The sequence below is a fragment of the Eurypyga helias genome, unplaced genomic scaffold, assembly GCF_000690775.1.
Source record: "Eurypyga helias isolate BGI_N326 unplaced genomic scaffold, ASM69077v1 scaffold34066, whole genome shotgun sequence".
In the NCBI taxonomy this organism is placed as follows: domain Eukaryota; kingdom Metazoa; phylum Chordata; class Aves; order Eurypygiformes; family Eurypygidae; genus Eurypyga; species Eurypyga helias.
The window spans coordinates 17,907-35,798 of NW_010259094.1; the positions used below are offsets into that span (position 1 = coordinate 17,907).

Below are 17,892 nucleotides of genomic sequence, written 5' to 3' on the forward strand. Positions count from 1 at the left end.
ATTCTGTGGGAAAGAGAACAGATCTGTGCCTCATAGTGGACAAAACCCTCTGCTCTGAGAATTACTGTTGATGTGGATGTAATGTGTGTCAGCAGCAATGCACAAATGGTGAAGTTGAAGTGCAGAAGATGATCTTCTCATGACTTTTTTTGATTCCTCCCTTTTTTTTTTTTTTCCAAGTTAGCTATTGAACTTACAGCAGGATTGCTGTTGCTGGAATCTGATGACCACTGAGTGCCAGATGACTTTGAGGGAAGGAGAAAACATTTAGAATGTAATTAGTTAAAGAAAATTGTTACATGCTTAATCAGAAACTAAGCACCACACAGCCACTCGCTCACCTCCAACCCCCCCCACCCCTGGTGGGATGGAGGAGAGCGTCGGAAGAGTGAAAGTGAGAAAACTTGAGGGTTCAGATAGGTAAAGCAAAAGCTGCGCACGCGAGCAAAGCACAACAAGGAATTCATTCACCACTTCCCATCGGCAGGCAGGTGTTCAGCCCCCTCCAGGAAAGCAGGGCTCTATCATGTGTAATGGCTAGTTGGGAAGACAAATGCTATCACTCTGAACATCCCGCCCTTCCTCCTTCTTTCCCCAGCTTTACGTGCTGAGCATGATGTCATATGGCATGGAATATTCCTCTGGTCAGTTGGGGTCAGGTGTCCCGGCTGTGTCCCCTCCCAACTGCTTGTGCACCCCCAGCCTGGTGGTGTGGTGTGAGAGGCGGAAAAGGCCTTGTCCCTGTGTAAGCACTGCTCAGCAGTAACGAGAACATCTCTGTATTATCAGCATTGTTTCCAGCACAAATCCAGATCATGGTCTCATACTATGAAGAAAATTAACTCTACCCCAGCCAAAACCACAATGGGCCAAGTGTGTCTAATTCAAATGTAAAACTGCATGTTTTTCTGATACAAAATAGAACAGCTGCTTTATACAACAGAGGTGTTTTAATTAAATTATACTCTCTGTTAGCTGATCCATTTAAACAAATATTTTTTCATTTTTAGCAAATTATCATTTTGGAAAATGAGAATCTGGTTTTGGTTCTTCAAAAATCCTGTTTAGAAGATTTGTCAGAAATGGAGGTTGTGTGATTTCAGGCAGGATATGATTGCTGGGTCCTGGATCATTAAAGATGTCAGCTTTTCTAAGCAGCTGCCAAATATGGCCAGAAATGTTTTGAAAGGGGTCGGGAAGCTACTTTTCTACCGAAACAACAAGAAAAGACTCAAGTGTATCAGCAGCAATATTTGCACACAAAATGTCGGTGTAATTTCTTTTTAGATTTTTGTGTGTGAATTTTTGCACATATGTATGTGCAAATCTTAAAACAAACAAACAAACAAAACCCCCCAAAACACCACCAAAAACCACACCAAGACCCAATCAAGTGAGATGCCTTTACTTGTAACATGTTACCAGTCCACTTCAGATATAAAATCTGTCAATTCTTTTATCTTCTTCATTCTTCCCTTTGTGGTACTTCCCTGTCCTTCCCACCAACCTTCAGTAGTCTCAATGCACCCATTGTTTGGAAGAAAATTTTGCCACCTGCTGTAGAGTTAAAGTGACATTAATCTTACCTTTGAGGACCAAAGACTCTGCAATAAGGGTCTGTGTTACTTAACTTACTGAGTCCTTCAGAAGGATTTTTGTTGTTATGAAGGAAACTTTTGTTTCAAGCTTGAATAACGCTTATGTGCTGGTTAAAATGCAATTTGTCTGACTAGAGCTTTTGAGTTATGTGACATAATTTCTTATGAAAGGGTGGAAAACAATAAACAAAATGGAAATGAAGTCTCCTAAATGGTGATGTGTTATGATGAATTTATAAATCAAATAATACTCGATGATAGATGCTAGAGTTTATTAACTTGTCTCTATAAATTCATCCAGTTTGGTTTTGCCTTTTTGTTGTATTAACAACATCATAGGCTTAACTTGGATGCTACTTGTTTCCTTTAGAGGAAACAATCTGAAATATTTTCTATACCTGTGGGTGGATGCAGTGAGTTGGAAGGGGGAAATGCTTAAAGAACTCTAGGGTTTATGATTATGTGTATGTTTTTCTTTTTCCAGAGTGCCTTCTCTAACAAAACCTGATCTTATTCATGTACCAAAGGTATGTTCATCCTCACAAGCAAGAAATATAGCATGTTACACAAACTGTTACCCATCTGTCAAACCCTGTTGTTGATAAGCACTGTCATTCAAACTTTCCTTTCAATGTAACTTGCTTGATTTTCACGTGTTACATTAAAAGCATTGCAGCATTTGAATCTGAGTGATTTCTACATGCTTCCCCCACAAAAAAATTTTAAAAAAATTTGAGAGACTTGGCAAATAATCATCCACAAAAAAATTTGAGTAAGTATTATCTTCCATCTTCTGGAAGTTTTTTTCAGAAAGATATTGCTTGATTTTTTTTCTCTGTCCCAAAGAAAGTAGGGGTTTTGTTTGGTGGGTGGAATTCTCTGGTGTTTTGGTTTTTTTGGTTTTTTTTTTTAATGTGGGTGTTTTTGTTTTTTTTTAAATGGGCACTGAAATCTTCTTTTGTATTTGAAAGAAGCTTATCTAAATATTAAAGGTTCTGAGAAAATTCCCCTCACTTTCTTCAGTTCCCTGGGAAATTATTTGGTCTTGAGTTCTTCTAATGTTATGTTCTCAAGCAATAGTTTCAACCCCCTGTTTTTGATAAGAAGTCTGTTCGCAAACCTGAAAATGCTTACAAATGGCTTGTACTTGAAAATCCTTTTCAGTGGACATAAATAATGAACAGTATGTTACTGTTCTGCTGACCGTGATTTGAAAGGCCACAGTTTGGGAACGACCATGTGACAACATAACTCCCAGCAAAAAAATTTTTAAAAATCCCATCTTTTAGAGTGTTTTGATCTGACAAGAGTATATGAAGACCATGGAGCTTGTCAGTGCAGTGCAACTGGAAAAGCTCACTGAGCTTGAAGCACTGGCATCTCTTAAATGAGCTCCAGGGCTCTGGTTCTGTTTTCAAATGCTGTATTAAGTGATAAATATATACAGTGTGTGTGTGTATACACACGCACATGCCATTTGTGTACGTGCGTATCTCGAATTGGGTTTGAGAGGTGGAATGTGGATTTTCATAAAAAAACCCTAATTTTTTCCACATGAATTACCTGGTGTGTTTTGCAATAGAGTGGTTCTTCAGTTTGTCTTGAATTTGATTTATGAGGTGTCTGTTTTGGATGTGATGAGAGGAGTTAGCATCATGGGATTTCATATTGATTGTGCATGCTTGGATCATTCCCGTTCCTGAAATGCATGGCTCGGGTTTTTTCCCATATGTTTCATGGCTGCAGTCTCGGTAAAGCTTGCTTCTGTGGTTCTTGGTTTTGCTCTGGGTGGGTTATCTCCCGTGAGAGCAGCAAAAATACCTGCTGAGGAACGTGCATGCGTTTGGCGTGGTTTTGTGTGTTTCTGTTTTGTTTTTTCATCTCGCATAGGGAGAACCTACAGAACTAGTTAAGCCTGCGCCCATTGCCTCTGCTGCTGCACCCAAAGTCACTCCTACAGCCAGCATGGCTTACAATAAGACACCGAGGCCGTTTGGAGCCGTAACCTCCTCCAAAGTCACCTCCATCCCATCACCATCCTCCGCCTTCACCCCGGCCCAGGTGGCGGCTCTGTCACCGGTGGCTGCCGCCCCAGCCCCATTCGCTGCGCCTGGACTGCATGTTAATGCCAAGCCTAACGCTGAGCAGCGGTCGCCTGCGCCGAGCGCTGCTCAACCTGCAGTTAATGTCCCACGGCAGCCCGCCACGCACAATGCCGCCCCGAGCGCCACTGCCGGCGACGGCGTCCAGGATATAGCTGAGGGGCCGCGACGAGGATTCAGAGAAAACCAGGGGGAGAGTAAACAGCAAAATGGGTAGGTGGGATTTTGTTTTTTGCTGTGAGGGTCTTTCCTCGCAGGAAAAAAGCTGGGCTTGTTTAAGGGCTGAGTAAAACACAGCTTGGAGGGGAGTCGTTTAATCCTCAGAAGCGAATCTCTGAGGAAGGACTTGCATCTTAAAAGGGATGCTTCGAAGGGCCAAACCAGACTTTGTGGTGATTTTGCTCAGGAGTGACATACTGGTTTATGATGTGTCACAGATAAATTGAATCAGGACCACAAAATGCATTACACGATGGGTTGTGTCATGATGCATTCTGGACCTTACAACAAGCCTGGTATTAATTTCGATGTCTGTCTCTCACTGTGTATTTTGACTCCCAGTTTGGTGACTGAAAGCAGCAGGCATTTAAAAATGCAAGAGTGGTCTGTCAAGAAGGGTCAGTGAGTGCTGTGATGGCTGGGAATGAGATGCTCTGGAAGACGAACCATGGCCCCAGCAGGACTAGGAGAGAAAGGTCTCAGAAGAGAGGCCAAGGGACAGATTAATTCTCTGCACAACACATGAGAAACTTTTAAGATGCATTCAAGGAAGCTGGTGGGGTTGAGCAGATTTTTGCAGCGTTATACTTTTAAATACCTCAACTTTAAATGTTACCTTCACCCTAAAAAAGCTACACAGATTTAAGATGTGAGGAATTTTTGTATCCAAACACTTGTTTATGTTAAAGTGGATATTGGAGACCTAACATTTAAGGGACTGGAAGGATGCATAAAAGGCTCATGCTATGTCTGGTGTAGAATCCAGACTAGTACACAATGGATCAGTGAATTAAACTTGAGCCCAGCAGCAGTCCTGGGCACTCAGACCTGCACCGATACCCTGTTTCGGCAGCATGCTTTTGGCCAGGGCTGCCTTGGTCTGTCCCAGAAATTCCTGGGCAGGGCTCAGGAATGGCAGTGCCACAAGGGACTGGTTCCCAGCAGTTGCTGTGCACAGGGAGAGGAGAAGTCTGGGCACGTGTGGTGCCATGCCATTTGACCTCTGGGCCTGGCACATTGAATTAAGTAATAACAAGGACAGGAGGGGAACTGTAGGTTTCTCTTCAGTCTTATGAACGTAAAACCTGTGCTTAAAACCTAAAAGCTGTGGTTACAGTAGCCCATCCTCAAAAGAATGGGGCTAGTGCCTCTCTCCTCTGATATTCTCTCTGTATATAAAGTATATGAAGAACCCTACAGAAAGGTAAACATATATGTCAACTAAAATACAGAGTAAGTTGCAGTTTCAGTTGAGCTTCTCATGGAGGGGAAAAAAAACTCCTTTAGGTACCTATTTCCTTATATTGCAGTACGAGTATTTTCCATATGTGGATTCATATAATGCAGTCCATATACATGTTATGTCACGCTGTTGTCATGATAACTTCCAGCCCTTTCTTAAACAGCTGATGGCTGGAGTCCACGCTGGAAAGAAGTGGGGTAGAACTGGGAAATCCCAAGGACTTGCTCGATGTTGGTAGACTTGTTGAATAAGCTTTGGCAAACGTCTCTTACCATTCAGGGAATGCTGTTTTAGCAAATTGCTGCTTTTGAATACCCCTTACAGTTATTAGTACTGAAAAAGAACAACAATAGCAACAAAATTAAGCCTCGTGGAAGGAAGTGCTGCAGGCGTGGAGTAAGCGAAGCACTGCACAATCAAGATAGGATGACTGGGCGAATGCTGTTAAGGCCCTACCTTATGGTTAAGGTATGAATAATACTGACTCAAGAGTATCACAGCTGGCAGGTGAAGAAATCCCTGTCTTGCTGCCCACCTTGCAGATATAGCTTGGGAAAGCTTGAAAATATTTAGAGCTGTAAAAATCTACTTTATTTTGCCAACTTTCTTACAGTAGTGTGTTTGAGCTTTGTAAGACTCTTGCAGTCCTAAGGCAAAACACAAAAACAAGCGAACAAAACTCCCTGAAATGGCCGTCTGCTTCACTGCTTACTTAGTTTTACCTGGAAAAGTTACATTTCTACAATGATGCTTAACTATCACTCCACTTAAAATGGAATCAATGACTTTTATGAAATATCTGAAGCATTGATGTTCTGAATAATTGATCAGTCCAAAATAAATTCTGTTTTGCTTCTGTGATTTTCATTATTCACTTTCTCAAAAAAAAAAAAGGCAACCTGTATCTTTTTCATAGAAAGCACTGCTGAGCAAATGCAGTTTTTCAGACATGTACCTTGTACTCAGAATTTTCTCCCTTCCTCCTGGCTCCCCTCAAACCACATTCAGGATATAAACTATTTGCTGTCACTTCAGGTTGAGGAAGGAAGTTTTGTTTCCCTTATTTAGTCTTGGCTTAGAAAGAAAGCAATTTGCCTTCACTAGGCTGCGTGCAATTATGCTCTTATCAAGACCTTCTTGCCAACTCTCGCATGAAAACGTGCCTGCTGCTTAGAACAGGTAAGATGTCCACAGACTTCGCTCAGTTCAGCTGGGTTAATTTTTTTCCATTGTAGGTTCTCTTGATTGTAAGCTTGACTTACATGGTATATGGCTTTACCAGAGCTTGGATTTGGGAACTCCTGTAGTATTTCAGGAAGCAAAGAATGTATTAACACACGAAATACTTTTTTTTTTTTCCCTTGCAGATAACAACAGTGACAAAGTTAGTATCAACAGCACTGGAGTTCAATGATGGTCATTTTTCCTATTGGAATAACCAGCATGTATTCTTGTTTTGCAAAATTATAGCTCTTACAGAGTTTTACGTATAAATTTTGCAAAACAGCTTCAGCTTTTCATGGTAACTTTAGTGTAGTAAATGGTTTTGTCTGCATCGGACATGATGTGATCTTGCTTTTTACTGTGTTCCATTTTGCAGCTTTTTCTTTTTATTCCACAACATTTGTGTGGTGTTCGTGTGTATTGATAAATTCTTGGTGCACCTATGGCTAATTAGTGTTGGTAATACAACTAGTAAATGGTGAAATATAGTATAAAAGCAAAAAATAGTTTGAGGACTATGGAATGAAAAGCTGGATACTGAATTCATACAACAAAACTAAGAGTAACATCCATATACTGTGATTTGTACATATTAGGGATGATAAATATGGTTGAGGTGTTATTGGCTTGTCTTTTCTCCCCTTGCCTCAAGGCTGAGGGAGAGCCTGTCTCATGGAATTTTCCTTTGTCTCTGGCACCACCTTGTTGCCTTGATAAGTCATTACTATAGACTCTTAGGCCTTAAAAAAGGGACCAGTAGGATCCACAAGAGAAGCCAGTGAGGTATTTTGTTTATAGCACCACTTTCAACAAATGTGAAAGACTACTTATTTCACTGTGTTAGTTGCTAGAATGCAGTCAGCTGCATGTAAATAATCACATTTCCGTGTAGTTCTACACCTTTAATTACTTCTTTAATTCAGTTTTTATTTCTGCTATTAACTGTTTTGATGCTTTGTTTTTCTCTGTACTTCTTGTACTCCATCCTGGAAATAACACTTTGTTTCTATACCTCTTCCTCTTAGTAACTTTGAGACAAGATACACGTACTTCACTAATACTGTGTGTCAATAAATTCCATCATTTGATATAATTTTGTACACCTTTAATATCATTCTTGCAAGTATTAAGTATTTTAATCTTAAGTAGCTACTAATGCATTCCACTGAGTGGGCCTAATTCTTACTTGTTGATAATTAATAATTTACACTCATATTTTCCATCTTTCTTCACCAGAAATACTTTGGACATTAAAAGTACAGTGGGAAAGTAGTGGCAGACGTGACTTTTAAAGTTTGAGGGTTTTTAAAAATTATTATGAGTTGTTAGGAGCTTATATTGCACATTTAATTTCCTGTAAATTGTTTAAAAATAAATGTACCTTTAAAGCGTCTTAAAGATTAATGCTTTGGGATGTATTAAATGTATGTATGTTTTAAATGTAGGATTTAAGAGTAATACATATAGTATGAATCTTCTATTCCCTTTTCCTAAACTGATCAATGCCATTACATGTTCTTTACATCAGTTACTGAAAGCCAAGCTTTCAAATCCTGTGTTCTTTCAAGTCTGCTGGTGCAGGGATTGATAATAGGGTGTAGGCTACTCTGGGGAAAATTTCCAGATGAAACTATCACCCCACTTTCTGTATTTTCAAAGGGGGTGTTGAGCATCAGTATCTTCACGTTACGCTCCATAGAATCACAAAATATTTTGGGTTGGAAGGGACCTTAAAGATCATCTTGTTCCAACCCCCCTGCCATGAGCAAGGACACCCTTCTCCAGAACAAACGATCTGGTTCTGACCCAGGCTTTGCCAGGTGCAATAGGCATGGTGTGTACTGGGTGGCTCTTGCACACAGTTAGTGCTTTGTCCCTTGTGAACCAAGGGGACAACTTGTCGAGGGGCACCTGATCCAAAGTAAGCAGACTACCCTGCTTTACCAAAACAAATTCACCTCATCCCTTTAAGGAAATAGCTGCCAATTTAATTTCTGTTCTGTGCTGTGTTTTTGGCAGTAGAATGGGAATATCACAATTTGATTTCAGTGCCCTTTCCCACAAAATTAATTCAATAGAATAATTGGCTCTACTTCTGTTTCACCTTTCTGACTTTATTTCTTGTTTTCTTTTTCTCCTTTTCCTGTTTATGCTGGGAAAACTTTATCTTGCTGTCTTACTCTGTCATCTCCAAGGAAAAACCCACCCAAACGGTAAAAGTTTAAACATGTAAATGTCTTGATAATACTGTCCTTTACTGATTCAAATGTTTCAGCAGTGAAATAAGGCAAAGTATTTCAGTTGGGTTAGGGTAATTATAAAGCTGTATTCAGTTCAGAGAACTGAATCTGTCTTCAGGTGTGCCTGTAGGGCTCACTGCTGCACATCTGCACCCAAATGCAGAAGCTGCCTTTAAAGGCTGAGAAAAGTCATGATTCTGCCCGTCTTCGTAGTTACCCCAACCTAGGTGGCCTCTGAAGCTTTCCACTCAGTACGCTCTTCTCTCCTTGATGCAGCCCCCCACGGAAGCACATCGTGGATACCTATACAGAGTTTTACCACACACCCACCCACAGCGATGCCAGCAAGAAGCGACTGATTGAAGACACCGAAGACTGGCATCCCCGGACCGGCACCACCCAGTCCCGCTCTTTCCGCATCCTTGCCCAAATCACCGGCACTGATCATAGTGAGTCATTGGATGTAAAGAAAATAGAAGGAATGGCCTTGGGCAGATAGGTGTTTTTAAAAGCTGGGGGCAGGTGGAAGTAGTAAAAGGATTCAGTCACATCTCTTGCATTTTCCCTTTTGGATAATAAATCCGGTAGACAGAATTTTGGTAAGCTCTTTAAAAGGAAAATTTTGAGAAAACTATAGTAGGAGAATATTTTTGGAAAACTACTGCAATTGCTAAATAGCTTAGAACATATATGTTACTGGACATTATTCCTGATTGAGATGAATATTAATACATTCTGGAAAGATCTGAAGATTTCTATTTCTGTTTTCAAGACATTGGCAAGATATGTATTTATTTCTTTCACCTCCTGTATCACCAAAATGGTGACATTCCTGTTCAAATTTAATGCTCAAAAAAAATTAAGGTGTTTTCACACCTCAGTTGAAGGTAAAAATTCGATTTCATATTTTACTGTCAGTTATAATTCATTGGCTGAGATTTGTAATGTTGAGTAAAAGCTGTCAGAAGTGCCATCAGGAGATCTGAGCTCTGTCATGTTCAGACTGAGGTTGCTAATGTAGGGATGATTATTTCATTCTTCTCCTATTCATACCTAGTGCTGCAATAAAGAGAGGAAATTGGACCCCTTCCCCAAATTTCATTAAATGAACTATCGATTATCTGGCAAAATTACTCTAGAAGCCAATGACAACATTCTCCCCAAATAAGGATTATTGTCCATGTGTGATCCATATTCTGAACTTGGACAGTTACTTGATTGTTTTGCGGTCCTCTGTTGTACTAGCCCATTAATGAATCATTGTTTATCTTCAGATTCTCTTCATTAGTCCTTGTAAGGGCAGAATATGAGACCTGAATGTCAAATAATGTGTCATCCAGTACTGATGAATGAATCATATTCACAAATACTGTAAGAAAGTGACTGCAACTAGCTTTGTCAAACTTAAAATCAGAGCTGGGAATTTATATCATCCCATGTGCAGTCCTCTAGCATCTTGACGGGTCACAGACTGGCTGCAAACAAATGTTCAGATTATCATGTAATATAAACCCACTGGATGTTCATCCAAAAGAAATGCCTCCCAACTTCCATTCATCTTCTCCTTTGCAGCTCAGCTAATGGTGATATGGAGAGTGGGCCAAGGGAGAGGACAGAGACCAGCAGCGCCACCTTCCAGCAATCCTGCTGGCAAAGGGGCTGTTGGAGTTTACAGATCTACTTTGTTTCTGTTGGGCATATTTAGAATTGAGGAGTCCTAACGGAGCCTTGTTGTGATTCCCTGCTGTGATGAATGCATTGGCACAGGGAAGATCTCGGTGTATGGTGGTACAGGGCCTTTAGTGCCTTGGAAAATGAAAATTTTCTCTTTTCTCACAGTGAAAGAACCAGAACATGAAGCTGCGAAGAAGACTAAGTGAGTTGATGTTTTACTTTTTTTATTGCTTTAATACTTTGCATGTCTTAATTCTTAATGGATAGTGTTTGGTGTGTTTGTGTGACATCTGGGGTTTTTTATATGTTGCTTTTTTTGCCTTCTACTTCAGCATGTAAAAATCAAGATCTTTTCTAAACCAACCTTTTGAAGTCTTGTTGGTGCAGCCCAGTATTAATGTTTATGCAGGAGTTTGAGATTTTCCATAAACCTGGACTAATTAGGTTTTCTGTAGGAGGTCAGCTTGTCAACGTGTCTTCCTTTTCCTAAATCTAATCAGGATTTTTTCATTTGTGAGCATGCATCGGATTGCAAGGCATAGCTGGAAAGTGTTACGCTTCTGGACTGCAAACGAGGGTCAGCTGTCTCCTTGCTTTGGGATAAGTGTTCAAAATGGAAACCAACCAGTGGCTAAATCTAATGGTTCTTGAAGTCAGTGGGAATTTTTCTATAGACTTTTCCTAACTCTGGATCCGAACTTTTAACAAAGAGGAAGGCAATGGGCAGATATAGTGCATGGAAATTGCATGCTGGCTTGTGAAACTGCTTAAGACAAACTTTCTTTCTTTCATTCTTATTTTTCTTCTATCACTTCTTTCCACAGGGAAAAGGTTCCCATCCACGTCTTTAGCCCCAAATATACAAAATTACGTGACTGGCACCATGAAGTCTCAGCACGTGTTCTTAATGTCCAGTGATTTTACCCAAGTTGCAAAAGCAAAATACAAACACTTCCTTCCTTTCTTTTCCATCTGCTTGGAAAAAAAAGAAAAACCAAAAAACCCCAAACAAACAAACCCAAAACCAATAGAAAACTTACTTCACTAGCCTTACTGCAAGAGAAATTCTAGCCTTTTCTATACTTTTCTAACACTTTCCTACTGATGTGTAAAAAATGAGATGAAAATGTTTTTGTGCTAATTGCTGGTTGACAAAATACATATTTTAAACAAAACAACTTGGGTGACTGAATCTCCCAGTGTGGGGGAGGAGATGGCTGTTGCAGTTCTTTTCTTTTTTTCCTTAAAGGAGTCATTTGCATTGCTGAGTTTGAGTTACTGTAGGTTGTTAGAAAGCAGAAAACTATGAATGCAAGACTAAGAAATTGTATTACTTTGATTTTGGGGGCTGGGGGAAGATGATGAAGAGGGACTGTATGCACTTATGTTCAAATGTTGAATTTACCAGGACAACTACCTTAGATTTCACTAGATTTTCAGCAGGTCAATTTTAGAGGGGTTGTAAATGTTTTATGAAGTAGAGCAACAAGAGACTGCTTTTAAGCAAATAAAAAATAAACTGAAAAAACTGCAATGTTTCAAATTGAAGTGAAAGCTTTATATAGAGATTCTGCTGCTTAACCTAGTAATATGTTCATATTCTGGAAAACTTGGAAAAAATTCATCACTGTGTTGCTGCGTACCTGTAAGAGCTTCAACACATCCTCTAACAAGAACGAGATAAGACATTAGTATTTATTTATTTCAGAGTGAAGCTTGTAGTCTGTCTTGTGTTTATAAAAGCTTCATGGCCCTATGGTTCTCCTGTAAAATAATGTATTATAGTAGCTACACATTCATTAATTTATGCTTTCTGAAGCTTGAAGAGTATTTTAATAAAAGTTGCTTTTATCTTAGCTCTGTCTCTCTCTTCTTTTGAGTCTCTCCGACTCCTTGGATAGTCTTCTCGTGCATGGAGCTGTAATTTCATTGCACCTTTGCAGATTATAGTAAGAGGAACAATTAAATCCCCTCTGTTTCTGTGATTCAATCTGATGTGTACAAAACTATCACAGTAGTAGAGTTCCTGATCATGTTGAAAATATGTATGTTTGTGTCCTCAAAATTGACACGGGAGTTGCAGAAATCAATAATATGGTTGACCTTTTAGGGATCTACAGGAGTAAAAATTATAATTTACACTAAGTAAAACTTGCCCTCGGCTTTTGTAACACTGGGTCACAGAATTTTCAAACCTCAGAGGTGAGTTGTAAAGCACATATAAAAGCCCAGTCTTTCGTAATTTCTTAATGAGAACCATTACAACTGGCTTGTAGTTTTTATAGCTGACCTGCACATTGGTCTGATGGAACTGGTCCTGTGAACAGACAAATGTCCACTGCAAACACTTCTGCAGATTTGGCCTGGGTCTGGGATTTTTTTTTTTTGTAGCACAACTTGGAAAACTGAAAGGAGTGTAGACCTTTGGAAGCATTTTGGATTTGTGTTTCCTTTTTAGATGGTTTATACGGCTATACAGCACAGTAGTAGCTTACAGTATTTGTCATTTTATCTTTAGGAAGAGTCAAACAGAAAACGGAGGCTTCAGGTAATAGCCAAGTTATCTAACACTAACCATCACCAGTGTGGATGCCTAACAATGCACACCATAAAGTACAATTAGAGTTGCACTGACACTGATGGACCAATTTATATCACATCTTACAGACCTTTTAGGTTAACTCCTTAGGGATAGTAGGGGAAAAATACTCACTTTAATTTCACTAAAGACTGGTTTGATGAGAAGTGCCAATCAGTTTGATTTTCCACTCCCATCACGTAACTCAAGAGTGAGCACTGTTACTAAACCCAAGTGCGTTACTGAGTGCACATACACCACAATATAATCAAGTGATTATACTGCATATTAAAGTAGGAATGTGAAATAGTGTATTATAATTGTTTTGCTGGGTTTAAATAATTTTTTATGAACGGAAAGGAATACAGGAGTTTCAGAGAACATCAATGAAATGAAAGCTATGAAAGATCACTTAAACTCAAAGTTCTTGTGTTAAGGGCAGAGCAGTTTGACCTTCAAGTATTTTATATTTTGGATCTGGCCCTAGGTAATGAGAATAGCATGATGTTGGTATTTAACTAACCATTATGTTTATCTGTCTTACAGCTTTTATCCCTTTGAAGGGTGAGTTGCTTTAGTGAGAAATGGAAGAAAAAGCCTTTCTAAATAATCCAAATAGAAGCCTCTGTTTAGATTAAAAGGAAACATAGATAGTTATAGAGGCAGTCTGTTGCGGATATGAGAATAGTTCAAGAAAGGCTACCAAAATTTAGTTTCCTATAAACTCATAGTAACAAATCACTAGTTCCAAAAGTGTTTTAGGAATGTGTAAAATGAATTTATTTACTGTTTTAAAGAGATCATCTCTCTGCCCAATATCCCCATCACGCAACACTTGCTGACATTAGATTTTCGACTTAGTTACTGTTTCTGGAACAATGGACTGCTTTTCCAGTTGCATGTGGATAACATGCCCTAGCTCATGACCGATTCCCAGCATGCATCTGATCTTTGAAAAAATATTCTGAGTGCGTTTTATATATATGAATAAGCTTACACTTAAGAGATCATATAGAAGGGTGAATGTGATAGACAATGAATAGAAACTTCTCTTCCATCAGTAAGCTACAGATAAATATTCCAGTTTAATCATATTCCAACTTTTCATGCATTATCCAAGACACGTGCCCTGTGGATTTTTCATTATTATGAAACCACTGTTACCCACTAGGGATGTCTATGTGGATAAAATGGATTTTTTTCAGCAACTGAAAGGACAAGAAATAAAAACAGGCAGTTCTCACTGAGTTACTAAATGTCTAGAAAAGCGAAGGCTAACCTTTACATAAAGTTTATTTACATGGTTTAGTAAATAATTATTTCAAATTCTTCAGCATCATATTTCCAAGGATGTTTTAGATGTTCACTTTTAACCATCTCCTTTTGAGCAACCAGTTATAGGTTTGGTTTTGGCCTTTAAGTTGTAGAGGCAGTTCATAGTCCTGAGCGAAGATATGTCTGGATTTTCTGATTTGTTGTTTACTTAATGCATAGCCACTAGGAAATATTTGGCCCACTCTAGGTCAGTCCTGAAACAACTTGTTACGAGTCATGTATTTATTTCTTACCCATGTCATAAATATCTTTAAAGCATACCTGCAGGTCGAACTAATGGAGCAGGAGGCCAGGATACCTGTATGAATCTGAATAAAAACTTCATAGCTACCCAGGCTTTGGAGGTGCAACCTGTACCAGAATTTCCATCCACAGCTTTACCACCTATGAGGTCTGCTCCCTGGTTATTCCTAAATCTGTTCAATAATTTTCAGCACTTCAGGCTCCCTACTTTATTAAGATATCTAATTTTGCATGCCTAACATAAAGAAGAGGAGGCAGCAATGCCTACTCCTGTGGCTAATTTAGTCAAAAATTGTGGTTGTGATTGCTCTTTACCTTGTACTCTTTTTTTATGTGTGTAGTGAAGAGCTTGATCGGTGCTTTTCTTCAAGTAGAGGGCTTTAATACAACACTTTCTAGATTGTTTTTTGGTTTGGTTTCTTTTTCTACCACAACTGGAAAAAAAGAAAAGATATGAAAAAGTTATCGAGAAATGTGTAGTCTAACCTTCAGAAAACCAACACCCTAAAAAAGTTACAGCAAAAAGTTTATAAAACTTTGGTAATGAATCCCGCTAGCATGTGTGTCTATTCCAGTATTTCCTACAAGTTTTCCATCACATAATGTAATAATAAATGTGTTCCATCTTTGCAAATATAAAATACTACTTGGCTTTCTGGATTTATAAGCAGCAGGACACTTCTCAACCTTCCCTAAGTATGACACTTCTTAGGTGTGTTTAGCCTCATTTTATCCCCATATTTGTTTTCTGTATACTTCACTTTTTCCAATTTATGAACACTTTAATGCACAGTATCTCCTGTTCAGCATACAAATTTAATGTGGATTAAAAAATATCTTTCTCTGTGTGTCTCCACTTGGTTTTATTACTCTGAATGGAGTGAAAATGGTGCTAGACCAGAACCTGCAGCTGCTCTTCTGCTGATAGCAGAGTCTTCCCCTGGCAGTGTGCCCTCTCCCAGACTTTCTGAACACATTGCCACAGCAACTCCTGGGAGGTAAATCATTCAGAGGGGTTTTGATTCAGTTGATGATCTATCTTTATGTTGTTCTAGCCTAGATTTGTCTGTTTTGGGGTGAGAGGATTGTCTGTCATTCACTTTATTAATCTGCTATGACTGGAGATTTTCCTGGAAATGGCAGAAGGGGAAAGGAGAAGAGAAATGAAATGAAATTGAGCGTATTCATGAACAGTCTTGTGGATACCAGTTAAAATAAGGCAGAATATATAGTCCGTGTCAGTATGTTGTCAGTGGCTGTCCGCTCGATCACCTGGATGGGGCAGCTGTTCAGTGGTCTCAAGTCAAACATGATTTCATTTTTTTTCAACACAGAGAAAAGTGCCCTTATACATATATATATATATTAGAAGAATTAGCATTGAGTGCAGGAAGGAGAATATAAATTATTTGACAAAGCTACATAGTCTTGATTCTCTCCTGAAAAGAGAGGTCATCAGTGTAGCAACTATGTTTGGTGTTTGTTTTGTTACTGAGATGCTGCTGCTTTTATAACACTCTTCTGGTTGGGAAATAAAAGCAAAGCTCATCTCCAAAACCCTTTTAATAAAATAGCAGCTATCAGAAACCTTGTGTGGAGTAATCAGTGCGTGGCATGTCAAACTTTTAGTAAAGCAGAATGGGGCCATCCAAAGGTCAATAGACTTGCTTTTGCCACTTAAGCCCTGCATTTGTTGTCGATGACTGGCAGGAGTCTTTATTTTCCTAATGGACTCCATCTTTCCTTGGCTGATTTGTACCACCCACTACAGAACCACCAAGAAGGAGACCGAGCTCTGTGAAATACATGAAGGATCTGGATTTGATTATTGGATTAAAGATTGGTTTGCTGTTTATGAGGCAGACTTCATAATATAAAGCATAATGCTTTTTTATTGTAGTTTTAGTTCTTTATTGAAAGCCTAAGCTCGTCATATGGCAATAGAGCAAACTAGTGTAATTTATAGTGTATTATTACTCAATTTCATATATGCAATGTCCTCCTGTAAGTCTAACAGTAAAATATTTAAGAGCAATTATAGCCTTTCCAGAAAGTTACAAAAAGTCATCTTAAAAAGGCATCCTGGCAACTTTAGACCTTTTAAACCACAGAATCTGGCACTTCCTGAGAAACATACGACTAAGCAGACCTAGTGCCAGCAAGCATTTAGATTGCTCTTTCATTTACATGCTTTTTACAGTCATACAGACCTACTTTTATCTTTTCTTTTAATAGAGTTATTCTTGGTAGTCATAAATACAGAGAGTATTGACTAATAGGTATTAATCCTGATTTTTGTTGTGTACTTTCTGATTAGTGGACAGCCAAGAATATTCTCTGCAGAAGTTGTAGTCAAGAGTAAGTTCCTACTCCCTTTCTACCTACTGCCAAAGCAAGTGAAAAATGTAAATACAATGAGTGTGTATGTATGTGTGATTAAGATTTGGAGTCAGCTTGCTCTCCCTTTGGAGCATATATCTAGTGTGATTTATTCCTCTTCTCCTTGCCTTCTTCAAGGCCCAAGCTTCACGTAGGTGCCGTATGACGTTCTGGAGAACTTGAAGACAGCTTAGGGTATGCAGAGATAATACCCTTTCCCGGTTTTGTGATGCATTGTTGTAGCTCCTGCTGTACTTGCCTCAGCTCAGCCAGATCTCCTTTTTGGCAGGTTTGACACCTCTACACTCCTGAACAACTTCTCTCATTTGTAGTCAGCATACAAAAGGGAATTTGAAAAGACAGAATTTACTTATTTAATTGGCAGGTGAGCATCAGGTTGGGGAGGAGAGGACAAAGGAGTAGTAAGAACACCAGCTGGAAAGAGTTGTCCATTACTGTTTGGTTTTTTTAATCAAATAAGATTTCTTCTCCATATATTGTCTTGTTATAATTACTTGTTGAATTAACATCAACTAGGAAAACAGCCACAGAGTCACCTGCTCCAGATGTTGCAAGCTTTTTGACAGCTGGTAAAGCACCTCCTCTCCCCACGAAGTGCACTGTGGCCACACAGACCTCAGAGCCCCCCCTGCCTGCCCCCGTGCCATGGCAGCCACCTTCTGCAGCCGCACCCGTGGAAACAGCCCCTGTGCTGCCTCCTGCTTTTGCCAGGTACATCTGAGGCACGATCAGAAACTATAATTTTACGTATGGTTTCACCTGGGTTTTTTCTTTTTATTTTTTTTTATGATGCTATCAAGATGAAGCAGCTTACAAGTGTCTCCTGACCCTTATGCTGCTCTGGAAATTTGCATAGCAGTAGAAATTGGAGCAGCTTTTGGGGAAAAATTAGAAAAATAATTCAAAATTTAAAGTGGCCTTTAGATGGAGACAGCTGAATCTCACAGGTAGCCATCCCAGACTTGTCCAATGCAACTACCTAAGGTGTTTTGTGTATGCTGGAGTCAGGTCCTTGCCTGGTAGCTCGCTGGGGCTC

The 17,892-nt window shown here is 39.3% G+C and overlaps 1 protein-coding gene across 1 annotated transcript in view; it reads left to right on the top strand.

Moving 5' to 3' along the window:
- Positions 1-367: 367 nt before the first annotated feature.
- LOC104503863 (PDZ and LIM domain protein 5-like) overlaps positions 368-17,892 on the top strand; it is a gene marked incomplete at its 3' end in the record, with an annotated part of 43,599 nt that continues 26,074 nt past the window's right edge. Inside the window, exons 1-5 of the mRNA XM_010154578.1 lie at positions 368-420; positions 2,083-2,125; positions 3,489-3,913; positions 8,903-9,075; positions 10,466-10,502. Of these exons, the coding sequence (XP_010152880.1) occupies positions 368-420; positions 2,083-2,125; positions 3,489-3,913; positions 8,903-9,075; positions 10,466-10,502 (731 nt within the window). The remainder of the gene's footprint in view (positions 421-2,082; positions 2,126-3,488; positions 3,914-8,902; positions 9,076-10,465; positions 10,503-17,892) is intronic.